The sequence below is a fragment of the Blennius ocellaris genome (assembly GCF_963422515.1).
Source record: "Blennius ocellaris genome assembly, chromosome: 15".
Classification (NCBI taxonomy): domain Eukaryota; kingdom Metazoa; phylum Chordata; class Actinopteri; order Blenniiformes; family Blenniidae; genus Blennius; species Blennius ocellaris.
Window position 1 is genome coordinate 9,990,260 of NC_137664.1, and position 14,062 is coordinate 10,004,321.

The following is a 14,062-nucleotide window of genomic DNA, read 5'->3' on the forward strand; positions in this document are numbered from 1 at the left end:
CGAAGCAAGGATATGCTCTGTTTCAGCTCGTCAAGTTTTGGGCCATTTCTGGTTCACCTACAACAACACAGACTTCAATAATAGTAAATAGTGAGCTGGGACATAAGCAACACAGAAGCATCTGTTTGAGCTTCTCTTTAACTTTTTATGTGCAGTTCAGGATTCGGTGATATGTAACATATACAATGAAAGCACTACAAATGTTGATCTCCATATTTAACCCATCCCGAGGCAGCAGTGAGCAGCTACTATGCAGCACCCGGGGAGAAATTGGCAATGAAGTGACAAACCCCCAATCACAAGAAAAGCACATCCCATTCCAGTCCACTTGTTCTTTAGACATGTAGGAATAATATGGCTATTCATCGCATTTCAGTCCAGCTAACAAGTTTACACAGATATTTTGACAAAAGATTTAGCGAAAAGACTAAGTCTCGTATGATTGCTGCATTTGTGCAAGTCCAGTTGTGGCAAGTTGGCCAAGTCAAAAGTAGGTCAGTATTTATGGTGGCAAACATACTCTGGTTCCACTGTTTATCTTAATTTGTTCAGATAATAGAGGAATTCCTGCTCCCGTTTTGATGACTTTATACATTTCTATCAGCTCTAGGTAAGGATCCCACCACAATAACCCACATCTTGCACTGAGTGCAGCACTGTTGTGGCATGTTTGTTGCAGTATAAATGTCACAGTAGCAGCCAGGCCTGTGTTTTGTTTACATTACTTGGTACAATATTAATGACAACACACCAGACCAAGCGCAAACTTTTCTATTTTTTTTTGCAACTTAAATCCAGACCAGGAAACTGTACAAATGAGAGCACTGCCTCCCCCTGAAATCATTTCATTGTAAAAGCTTTACAACGCCCATCAGAGTCACAAAACTCTAAAGAAGCCACCAGCGCAGAAAAGGCCTTTTGCGGTTTTTATCTTCAAAAAGTCCGAGGAGGTAGTTGTTTTTGGAACGGCAAAGAAAAAGAACACAAAATATTCAGATGTGACATGGAAAAATAAAAGAGTGAAAACATGAGGGTGTGATATACCTTTGTTGTTTCCTCTTTCTCAAAGCCCTGTTTTCCCTTCAATCAGCAGTGCCTTTTTCTTGTATAAACGCTTCAGAGACAGAGAGGTGAATGTAATAAAATGAGACCTATACAACCTCAGTCATGCATGTGCACTTTACGAGGTCGTCGTCGTTCACACATCAACTGAGGAGTGACAACTACCCCGGCTCCAGATTTTATCTGTCTTCTGGGTTATGGGCCTGGTGGGGGTGATGGTTGCTAGGATCACTTTCCCAGATGATGAGATAAGGGAAACAAAGATAGAAAAGAAAGGTGATTACTTCGTATAAGGCTGTTTATTGGTGGAATTCCACTGATAGCTGTGTAGCCTGATGACTGCTTGACTGACTAACTGGGACTCTGCTATGAGAACGAAGGATTAGGAGGGGAAGATGCTCCATCTTCCATCACAGCTGAACAAGATAAAGTGGGGGGGGGATAACAGAGGGGATTTGCGAGAAGGCGCGCACTCACACATACAACACACTTGCACTCAGGCAAAGAAGCCAAAGAGGAAACACTGTGGTCTAAGCGCAGATGGACTGTGGGTACACTGAGAGGCTGGATTCACTAAATGTTCACAGCATTATAAGCCTGGCTCATTGCTAGGAGGTCAAACTGAAAAAAAAAAAAAAAATCTTTCAGAGGGCAGAGGGGGAGGAGCACACACTACAGGTACCAAAAAAAAAAAAAAAAGAAAATCAAGAATTTTGATTTTAGCTCCATGACAGCTTTTCAGATTTAATCAGGAGACCACATGATAAGATGTCCTACCATCTGTAAGGATGTGGACTGAAAAGAAAACACACAAACTGCATTCAAAGTTCACACACTAAAGAATTGCCGTCAGTCAGAAATTCAGCCATGAATGTAAATTAGAACAAGTATGGTCCTTAAATGTATGGTATGTGCATTCTTGGGCAAGATATGGAACGGTTGCAGTGTAAAGTGAGAAACAGTTGGAGATCTGCTGGACTGTGGATGAACCTGATCCAACTGTGTGAATCACCCAGACATGCTTGCGCACACGTTGTGGCGGCTTCCTCACGGTTTTTGTCATGCAGATCATACTTAATAACCCGGCAGCAATGCCATTTTCTTCATAAAATTCAAAGGAGGCCATCGGCGAGCATTTGCGGAGAGCACAGGAAAACTGACGCCCGACTTACTCAATTTGCATGGTAGATATGATCAATGAAGACACACAGGCTGGGACAGAGAGAAACTTTGACTCATAAAAAGTGAGAAGGAAAAAAATTGCTTATAGCACAGGTGCTCGGCGCTCCCGTTGGAGAAAAAAATTTCCACAATTTATCCGTACAGAAAATCACAAATCTGCTTTTCATTTGTATGCATGCTCTCCAGAGAGATTTCCTCAATGTGACACGTCTCAAATTATGTGTTTGGTTTCAGCACATGACCAAGACAAATAATTTGTTCCTGGGCAGCAGAAGGACCTGCCGTGTTGTCCTCTGGGTCTCTCTCTCTCTCCCTCTCTCTCTCTCTCCTCTCTCCATACAGCTACACATCGCAGTCCAGCTGCAGCTCTGACAGCGGGCCAGCAGGAAGGGAATCCCTGGCATTCAAAGCTCCTCGAAACATTCCTCAAATTGTGTGTATTTTGTGTGTACACATGCACAAGTGTGCCTCAAGACTCCACACAACCAACATGTGGGTCCCATTAGAAAGTCGCAGTTTGTCATCTCCTCCGCTCCACTGGTTGAATTTTCAATCGCAAAAAAAAAGAAAAAGAAAAAGAGCCTTACATGAATCTTTTAACATTCTATTGAGAACGACAAAACAAGCTTGTCCTTAAAGAAACTAATGTAAATTTTTTCTTGATGTAGGAGTTTGTTAACCGTTTTACATCGTACAGCTTGTTAACTTTGAACAGAAACCACCTTTTTTAAGCTGCAAGATGTCGTTCATAAGAAAATGCTTGCAGCTCTTAAAATTCATCAGCGGCACGAAGTGAAAGCCATGCTTTACTTCATGTTCACAACAGCAACGGAAATCTCTAGCGACCACTTTCTGAAAAAATAAATCTGTGGTTTTCGAATTGTTGTTCACTCTGTCAGACTTGGTTTGACTCAGTCGAAGTTTGCCTGAAACCCAAAGAGGAATTCGGGCTTCCTTGACTCAAACAAAAACAATGTCGGGGAAACTTTTAGTATTGCAAACTCTTAAACGGGATGACGTAAGAAAGCAAAATTTTGACACGTTCACGTCGTCCAAGCAGAAACACTTTTCGCCCTCATTCAGTCCTATGTTCGTGTGAACAATCCCCACCACCCTGCTGCTGTATTATTTAAGTATTTCGCAAGTGCCTCCCTCTCGTTCACTTCCTCCCAGGGAGAAAAAAAAAAAGTCTGGGTTAATGAAATCATTCAAGGAACTGGTAGGCAGCCCTATGAATGAGATTCCACACAACTGGGGGGGGGGGGGATCCTTAATGAAGAGACTGGGCGGTCCAGTGATTATGCTTAACAACCTATTCAAACAAACACAGAAAGGAGCTTCAAACTCGACTCAAGCCCTATAAAAGCCTGGATGTTGTTCTAATGTTGTAGGACACAGAGCCAGAAGCAGACACCCACGAGCACTGTGGGCCAACTGCTGGTACATTATCAACAGATCCTCTGACTACAACCTGGCCTCTTTGCACAATGTATACTCACTGAAAGGATGGCGTCTAAGTGGATGGATACAACATGATGTGTGCAGGGACAAAAGCACGGGACCCTGAATTACCCGTCCATAACGAATGGCACATAAATTCAATAATCAATGTTGACTGAAAGCAGACTGCTCCAACTCTAAAGGGTCCTCGAACGACGGCACAACAATACCACAGGCCTTCACCAAATCCTGTATTCATGTAGACAAGCATATCATTCAGATAACAAATAAATTGAGAAATCAAGACAATCTAGGAAAGCAACCACTAAGCCCAGAAAATCCCTTGTTTCAGTCACATCTGTGACTTTGATGTTAATTAATATAGTAATATAGCTCAAGAATTGCTTGAGCAATGTAAAAAAAAAACAAAATATGCCTCATTAAATACTGAAAAGTGTGCAGGTTGGGGAAAAAAGCTCAACCACTTTGCAACAATCACAAACAAGCAAATGTATCAAACAAATTCAACAACATGGGCAATAAAGAGGGATATGTGATTGAAGAAGTTAAACATTTAAAGCTTTCTAGTTAGCTCATCTTCACAGCAACCTACCAACGAGACGACGAAGGTAAAACGCAGCATTGTCATTTCAACAACCATCCAATGCACAAACTCTTCCCTGGATAAATCTACATAAGCAGACTTTTTTTTTTTTTTTTTCCCTCCCTCCATCATTGCCTTTCTAGGACTCGGTGTTGCTGTGCTGGCCTGCTCTGCCTGTGAACGGCTCCCTGTGTGCCTGTGAGTTGGCCAGGGGGCAACACCCAGTGTTAATGTGCCAGGGGAGGACTTCCAGAGCCTCAATAAGAGCAAAGTAAACCAACCTCCACATCTGGGAGAGAAGCGGCGGTGGTAAACAGTGGGCTGTGGCCAAGCCCACAAAGGTATCGACTTGTTTTTCACTTAATGATGATAGCGCTGAATACCAGCACTGCTGCCTGTCACACACAGACCGATCACTGTGCCGCAGCTTGGGAACATGTGTGCCCCCCACAAACAGTACCCCGCACCTACACACAGGTCAAACATGCAGCCACACTGGTCTTCTGCTATTTTTAAATAGAAAGTACATTATAAAGAAGGACGCCTTCTCATATGCTGCATGTCGGTGTCAATGAAATCATCATATACAAGCAAGGTGTTGCATTTATAACTTTGGTAATTTCCTCCTGCTGCATTTATATCTGTTGTATTTTATTGTTCCATTTTTATATCACTGGCATAGACCTGCTGAGGGACTGAAGATGTGAATTACTTCAAGCAATAACTTTGCATGTTTACATGTATATGTTGAACTATATGCACTGTCCCTTTTATAAACTGATTATCACTGAAAACTACCAAAAATGTCACAAACACGGACAGATTAAGAACTATTTCTCTATGTCTTAAATATAAAGTTTAAGCATGTTCCTATAACACACATCTCAATGAATTCCTTTAAAATTCTGCTTTATAAAAACTCAGTGCCCCAGGGGGGGTTATACACAATACTTTATTAAGACTTACCCATCGTTGGAGCAGGTCATGAACTCTTGTTTCATCTTAGGGTGCCAGTCGCCACAGTTTAGCATCGCTGTATGCCCCTGAAAAGAGCAGAGTCAAAATGAATAAAATAATATTTTAATTTCTCAGTGATCGGATCCTGCAACAAGCTATTTGTCTCTCTGGGTTGCTGAACACACACCAGTGTATTTCGACGCTGCTTAATCTAGAGCCAGTCCGTGTTGACAGTCTCCCCACAAGTGTTTTCAAACTCACTTGATATTTAGTGAGTGCTCGGAGTTGCAGCCAGTGGGAGTTTATGGAAACTTATGAGGAGAAATGTTGCCAGAAGAAAAGAAAAAAACAAAAAAAACAATGAAAGTAAACTCATGAAGGCATGTTTTGCAGTCTTACGCACAAATAATATGAAGACAGATGTGATCCTCTGTCGTTAGCGATCATTCTTTTTTTTTTTTTTTCTTAATATCATTTCATGGGTGCGTTTACATTTTTGTGATGGTGCATTATCTGCAGTGTGTTTTAGAAAACTGCATATAAAACATGCAGTTTTCACATGCGGCTGCACACACACCAAGTATTCAAAATCATCTGTATTCCAACAAGCGCTCTGCGAGGAAATTCGACTTAATTTCAGCATATTGTAACAGTGACTTCTCCCTACCTTGACATCGACCGGACCTTAAAACTGAACCAGTGAACTCTGAGGGTGCGCAGCGCACCGTGTCACAGCATCAAACGGCGAACTCCGCGTGGCGTAACTTTTGGCCATTTCCTCTGCTGGAGTAGTCGTGCGGAGAATTACTCACAACAAATGACTTCAAAGCGGGATAACCCAACGAGAGGCCTCCCCGTCTACGAGGCCGGAGAGGAACACTTCAGTGCGCCGCAGCGAGCGCTGCAGACATGACATACCGCTCTCTGACAGGATGCTTAGGGAAGCATGAGCAGAAGTTGACCAAACGACATTGGTATGTGTGGATCAGGAAGAGGGCTGACCTGTTCACTGTCAAAATACTTTAAACACGCCACTTTAATAATTGATTGAGAGGAACTACCTACGCCATGCTGTTTTATGACTAAATGGAATTAGAAATTGCTCGGCTGTTAAATTTTATGGTAGAAAATACACACTCACTACGTGATGAGGCTAAAGCTCAAATGGGCTGTGAGTGGTCCGGCTGCTCGAGGAATAGCATGAAAATAAACGACATTCTTCACCAGAGCTTCACGGTGAAGGCGAAAGGGCCGCCTTCCTAAACAAAGTGATTCCTCTTCCTCAACGGCTTGAGACAGCAAATGACTAAGAGGAAACAGACTGATCGTCAAACCCACACAGTAAACACAAGAGCACGTTAATGACAAACAGAACCATGACAAGAACCCTCCCTGACAACAAAACCCAGTAACTGGGAACAATTGAAACATATCATGTTTGTTATTATTACAATTGCCATTAGCAGATGCTAAGTAGGTCAATAAATGTACTACATTTCCACTAATAAATGCAGGAAACAATCTGATGACTGATCAATCATCTAATAGACTGGAAAGTTGAGATGGGTGGCCAATCATTCAGACTACCTGAAGAGGATTTTGGTCATGGGAACGCTAAATTTCTTCCAGTTTCAGCTTTGTTGTTGTGGTTATTTTCTCATCTTACTTTGTTTAGACGTTTCTGAACTTTATACCATTGTTTAGGCAAGACAAGCAGATGACTATGAAAATTACATTGAAGATGTTCACTATTGTCCTGGATACTATAACTAAAACTGCAAAACAAAATCAAACCTTAAAAAAAAAAAAACTGCATCTATATTCGGGGCTTTTTTTTTTTTTTTACACATCACATAGCACAAGGTGCAAAGCCGTTGCTGAGAAATCAGTGTGTCATCGGAGGCAGAGTGGAAGGGAAGGTCTTAATTATCACATGAGGCACAGCTAATCGACTAAGACACCGTCAGCAGGCCAAAACACATTTCCATTGAACCCAGCTCCTCCATCAGCTCCAGATGGGACTGAGCAGGACAAGAATGTCGGACATCCAGGAAAACTCTACTGGCAATCAATGGGCCTTCACTTCAAGTCATTCACATGGGCAGTATATAAACCCCGTCCAAATACACCCCATCTGGCACAGATGCTCACTGACCACCGTGTGGTTCCCGAAACACAGTAAAACCCAAACATGGACACTTAATTACGATCCTTCTTTGTAGATTCAGGTATTTTAAAGGAACAAATTTCAACAGTCCTGAAGCTCATGTGGAGTTCCTGTCCCCCAGAGACTGCCTCAAGCGGTCACACAGCTCAGAGAATTATCCTCACATACAAAAGCAGAGCCGCTACACCTTGCTAGCATTAGGCGTTGGCAGTGCGGACCCACAGAGCAGAAGAGCAGATGATCCCATCCTTGTTTACTATTAGTAGTCACTCTGGGCACACTGATGTTGCTATGCAAGAGAAACAAAAACCATTGTAATGCTTTTTTTTTTCTTTCCCCCTCAATATTAAATCCAGATAATTGCAACTCGGCTCTTGTTTCTAGTTTTGCTCAAAGACCATGATTTCATTTTTTTTAAATAAAATTGTGGTAATCAAAGAACGGGCGTCATATCAAAGTAAAACATGACACAACAAATTCACACGGCTTTTTAAAAGGCCCAACCAGGTTTGACAATCTTACTTACAAGATAAAATTAGGTGAAATCCCTACTTAAGTTGTCTATTGAGCATATTAGCACCACGAGTTTTCGTTCAAACGTGACAATATACACCTACTGTTTCTGGTAAACTCGCTTTTCTTTTTTTAACTGTGAAATAACAGTACAAAATGACACAAATTTCAACAGGCAAAACAAAGAAAACTCGGTCCGTCTTCAGCGATCATGCTCGTTCTCCACACAAAGAATTTCAGCTTCTTCCCTCCTGTGGTACGTTTGTAGTCTCATAGTGACACAGAATCATCTTTGTTCCAGCTTCCATTGTTCAAATCTTTCTATTTATTTCATGAGCTACTTATTTGCTGAGGTATTTATGTGGTTTTCCTGTGACAAGTTTTTATTTTCTCTGATTTTATTAAAGTTTCTTTGGGGAGTTGCGGTTGAGTGGAGGGTAAACTTGTCATTATGCGAGTGTGAATATCATCAGAAATATCTTGCATTGTAGTCAATCCATATACCTGCTCTCGATAGCTCCACCATAAACAAAAACTAAATTGAAATTCAATAAATTGGAAAGGTCCAAATCTGTCTTTTTAACCTGTTTGATTAGCTGAGTATTTAATCATTATTGCCGTCTGGTACACCAAGTAATTATTTCAATCATTTAAAAGGATGACCGAAGCCTGACAAACCAGAACTATATGTGACCAGCACTTCTGCCTACCTTGGTGTTTGCCATATCCACAATGTACTGGTCTCCCTTCACACACTCCATGACATTAAAGCCATCGCGGTCCAGCACTTTGGCTTGTGCATTGCCAGATATCACAAGGATAACGTCACCAGTGATGCTGTACTGCAATGTCTTGATCTGATGGCTGAAAAAACAAACATAAATAATGTTAGTTCAGATTTCAGTGGTGTTGCTCTGTGCTCATGAACAGAAAAGTATGACTGTAAAAAAAAGGGCTCTGCAGCAAGACACTATCATGCAACATGAAATGTTTTATATTTCCAAATGGCTCAGGCACAAACAGAAAACTGTAGAAACATGAAGCTATATAGAAACTAAACAGCTCAACATCTGATCCACACGTGACCGTTAGTCTTTGATCTTCAGAAGGCAACACACGCACGCACGCACGCACGCACGCACGCACGCACGCACACACGCACACACGCACACACGCACACACACACACACACACACACACACACAGCGTCATTATAGCAGTTTAAAGGCTCTGAAATTAAAAGAATGATTTCTGAACACCATTATGCAAAATGTATTACATTCACATGTTTTTGTGCGGAATGTTCAGAGACTGGAAAATAAATGACTTATTGAAAAAACATGCTTATCTTCCCACCCAGAGAACAGAAGGACTTTAAGTCATTTTTTGAAGCAACACAGAGGTGTGGCGTCGAGAACAGTGACTCCACAGACAGAGAAAATCCCAGCGTCTGCATGTTCTCCCCAGTGCCTATGTGTGATTTTGCTGGGGCATGCCGACTTTGCTCCAAAATCAAAAAGACATGCTTGTTCCATGAAGTGGTGATTTGAAATGGACTGTACATACGTGAAGAATATACGCGTTTGTGATTTCGAAGAAACATGAATATCATTACACAATGCACAGCACTCCAAACAGATCACAGCAGTTCAGATCAATAGCAAAGGAGAAATGTGGCAAACACATCCTTTGAGAAAAAGATAGTGACTGTTGATTTAGGAAAGACATTTGACCTCAACAGCACAGTTTTCTATATAAAGTCCAGCTTGTCATTAAGCCAAAAGGGAACTGAATTACATTGTAATCAAATTAAATGTAGCATGGCTTTTTGTTAATAAGGGGAATCCTGCTCCAGTGTAGGCTCACTGGCTTCCAAAAACAAAAAAAGGATTTGATCTTTGATGATAACATTGGTGAAACGGAAACACGCACACACATAATCAGCTACATATCTTCAACATCTGCTTCTGTAAGCCTCATTTTGCATGAAAAGAGATAAAGGCCCAGAGTTAACATGAGGCTTAGTGAAGCTAAATAAAAGAGTGTGTGTTTGTGTATATGGGCACACTTTGGTACACTCAAATGCAGCTGATTTACTAGATGCTTGCATGGAACTAATTAAACACATGTTAAGCAACTGTGTTGATGTTCCACGTACCATTCGCACGGCTGCAGGGTTCTGAAGGCCTGCAGGGCCTGGTCCATCCCGGCGAAATCCCAGAACCGCACATCATAATCGTATCCACCAGTCACCAGGCGGGCTCCAGAGGGGTCCAAGCCAAGAGCTGACACCTGAAGAGACAATTTCCTTATTTAATTCGAAACCACAAAACAAAAGCTGAATATTTACCAAGTTTCTGTCCAAATCTGGTGCTAAAATTCAAATGTTAGTTGAATAATGTTGCTTGAAAAAAAAAAATCTGAAAACACATGCCGGGAATATGGCAAGTCGACTTTCTGTTTTTGACAAGATTGCAAGTATTAAAGGATTTCTGACTGAATAAGCTTCAGAGAAACTTGTTCATGCATTTATTATCAGCAGGCCAGATTGTTGTAACAGTGTGTTTATGGGTCTCAGTTAACAAATCTGTTTGACAGCTGCAGTTCATCCAAAATGCTGCATCCAGAGTCCTCACCAACACAGAGTGTGGAGCACATTGCACCTGAGTTTCAATCTCTGCATTGGCTGCCTGTGTGCCAAAGGATTAACTTCAAAATCGTACTTCTTGTCTATAAAGCTTTGAATGGTCTTGTGCTAAAATACAGCTCAGATTTACTTGCAGAGTCTATTTAACTTTTAATGCCTTTCTTAATCAACATGTTTTATGCAGCGCTATATAAATAAACCTACCTTGCCTTTTTGACAAAAGAAGCTTGACAAACAGAGAGCTGAGCTGAAAACGTGCAATAACAACAATAATTCACAATAATGATCACGTACAAGAAGTGAAAGCCTTACCGTTTTGGTGCCGTGCTGCAAAATGATTTCATGGGTGTCTGGGATCTTTTTCACAGGGTTCTGGAGCAAACAGAGGAAATAAATATGTTTTAGGTGATAGTCATTTTCTTTCACCTGAAAAAAAGAAAATAACCTCTTTCTTATATAGTCTTGATCACATCCTGCACAGTTCAACAATATTTAGTGATTTTATTTACTCATGCTGCCATCTTGTGGTGGAATATAGTACTCAAACAGGCTAAATCACAGACCCAGATGCTTTTGTAGATATTTTTCCATTAATGAAATTGTGACATTTCATATCTCCGAGTACAAACAAGTAGTTTAATTCCTCTGTGGTCCTGGCATGGTTCTGAGAAATTTAGCTTATAGGGACATCTGCATGGTTTCAGGCAAGTTGTTTCAGTTCACTTGTGCTGGACTGTCTTGTTGAAAATATCTCAGCAAAACAAAAGTCGACATTTTAGAGGGAGCAAGTATACATACATCATCATCGTCGTCGTCATCGTCTTGTGCGTCTTCATCGTCATCACTGTCAGCCGTATTGCCTGTATATCCCGGTGGAAGAGGAGGACCCACAAGTTCATCGTCTTCCTGTTCCGGGGCTGCAGACTGAGATGGCGCCGGAGGACCAATGGCCTCTGAATCTGTAGAAGCGTCTGAATCGCTGCTACTGTCACCCTCTTGTACTCTACAGATAAAAGAAAAACAGACAAGGTAAATATTCAAGCTTGAACAGTAGGAGTGTACCAAATCTGCACTGTCACAAAACTATGTAAGAATAATCAAGTAAAAAAAAGAAAGACAAACAGAAATTGTTCCTACCGGGTAGAAGCCATTTTGTTTTTCTGACTATGGGCTGACTGTTTGAGTGACTTTGATCCCTCTCCTCCCTCATCCACCGTGGTCTCCTTCATCCTTTCCTCTGAGGAATAAACAGTTACATTTACAAACATAATCACCAAGCGACTCATCGTGTGGAGGCTGACAGACACTCACCGAGCACATGTTGACTTCTTTCAATGGCTGTGCGCCGTGTCTGCTCAAAAATGGCATCAAGGTCAAATGTTCGGGCTTTCTTACCTAGAACAACAACAAACATCCTCTTTGAGTAAAAACTGGTTTCAGAGTGTGACACAGAACAATAGCTAAAAAGCAAAATTTTCTGATAGCATGTGTGCTATAAAGTATACATACCAAACCCAGAGAATCCCATCACTGATCCAATGTCTCCATCACTACTCATTTCCCCTCCTGTTATGAAAACAGATTATCACAGTGTTGAATTAGCCAGGTTTATCACTTATAGTTGATTTTGTTTTTACGTTGACGATAAGGCAGATGAGTGCATTCTTCTATCAAATCAATACAAATCCAATCAATACAAATCACTGTGAAAAGCAGTAAGGCTCAACAAATTTCACGGGGAGAAAGTTAACAGTAAATGGTTGAACAGTCACTCGAATAACATACCAAAACTACTTTGCATAACATCTGCAAATCAATTTTCTGATTTCTGTCCCCCGTACAAGCCGCCAACTGTATATGTAAAAGTGTTACAACTGATGCAATAACATACGTGTCAACATATTTAGCAGGCATCAAGTGGATATTCACAGCAGAAACAAATACAGTGGATTTCACTTGACTAAGCTTTAAACCTGACCAAATGGAAAATGAGAGAAAACTTTAATTAGGGAAACGAGGAAATGTAACGATGCCGATTGGATTCTTTTTATAAGAGATAACTGACTGTTTGCAGATTTGATGAGAAATCAAAGGTAACTGTCCACAGTAAATCGGTTAACAGAGCTCTGTAGTTTTGTTTGAATACAATCTGGAAGGAAATTGCAAGCTAGTATCATGTTAGCACAAGCGCTATCACGGTTTTCTCTTCGTACTGGGTGGGGAGACGAGTTAGTAAAGTTAGCCGATGACATATTGGCAATACTTGAATTAAATAAAAAAAAAATTTTAAGTTAAACTAATGCTATTTAGTGAATATAAAGAAGATTAGTTGTTACCTTTAACTTTTTGGGGATCCATGTTTTGAAACACGAAGGTTACCTTTGACCTCCGGAAGTTCTTCTCTGTAGTGGTTTTTGTTTTAACGCTCACAGCGCCACTTCCGGTAGTCAGTGGGTACTGCAGCAAATTGTGGTCAAACTTAACAGTATTACGATAAGAACAAGTACAACAGCAAAGTTATATGTTACTTCATTTAACACCACAGTATTTACATAAATCATAAAAAAGAAAGTAGCAAATTCACCCACTTCTCTGGGAAAAGAGATCAACAAACATTCAGTTATTATAAAGTCTCAAATTACCATCAGCTTTACTGCTGACATTAAATCCATAAACATCTCAATGTAGACAGAAGCAATCTTTAAAATGTTCATATCCGCTGATTCAATTCAACATTATTAAAGGACATTATGTTAGTGTTTGTCAAATAAAAACACTAATGAAAGTCTTTAATATTTAAACTCTTCACAAATGCAGCATAAAACTCACAAAACCAAAAATAAACAACAGCCAAAAAATGTTTGAGGTAACTGCTTTAATTAGATATACATGTGTCAAGTTATGCCACTCATACAAGGATAATTTTTGTCACACATTATTAATACAGTGCAACATAACCTTTTCACAAATTCACACATTCAGATTTATTTGATGAAATCAGTCTCACTTTCAAACTAAACAATGACAGCAAAAAAAGGAAGAAAAAAATATAGGCATTTAATTCTTGGTGAACTCCAATACGTAAACATATAAAGTGGCACAAAGCTACATTTTAAAATGCATCACAGAATATATGAGTGCCACAGATATTAAATATCAAGTGATGATGTATACAAACATAAAACAGGTATTTGAGTACCTGATTGAATCACTTTGTGCTGCATTTTACTTTACAAAAACTGCCCCATAAATTAAAAAAATATTGATTGATTGCTTAAAAGTAATTTATTGTCAGTGTACAAAATAAATAGATTACATTTCATGTAGAGTAACTGTTGGCATTACAAATCATTACAGTAAGAAAAAAGAGGCACATAGAACTTTTTACGAGATATGGTCGAGTTAATGCGAGGCTGTAGCAAGGTTGGGGCTGAGGGGGCCGTCAAAGCAAAAATCAAGTAGTTTTTTTTTTTTTAAAGGTTTTACATTT

The 14,062-nt window shown here is 40.2% G+C and overlaps 1 protein-coding gene across 2 annotated transcripts in view; it reads right to left on the reverse strand.

Annotated features, from left to right (window-relative positions):
- Positions 1–12,957, reverse strand: part of wdr70 (WD repeat domain 70) — a 41,457-nt gene extending 28,500 nt beyond the window's left edge. For both annotated transcript variants that reach the window (XR_013936950.1, XM_080510284.1), the window contains exons 1-9: positions 12,909–12,957; positions 12,082–12,138; positions 11,884–11,967; positions 11,710–11,809; positions 11,371–11,575; positions 10,885–10,944; positions 10,084–10,217; positions 8,636–8,789; positions 5,255–5,331 (exon numbers count right to left, since the gene is read on the reverse strand). Coding sequence is in view for 1 of the 2 variants with exons in the window: in XM_080510284.1 (XP_080366410.1) it covers positions 5,255–5,331; positions 8,636–8,789; positions 10,084–10,217; positions 10,885–10,944; positions 11,371–11,575; positions 11,710–11,809; positions 11,884–11,967; positions 12,082–12,138; positions 12,909–12,930 (893 nt within the window). In the remaining variant the exon portion in view is untranslated. The remainder of the gene's footprint in view (positions 1–5,254; positions 5,332–8,635; positions 8,790–10,083; positions 10,218–10,884; positions 10,945–11,370; positions 11,576–11,709; positions 11,810–11,883; positions 11,968–12,081; positions 12,139–12,908) is intronic.
- Between the last annotated feature and the right edge of the window lie 1,105 nt (positions 12,958–14,062).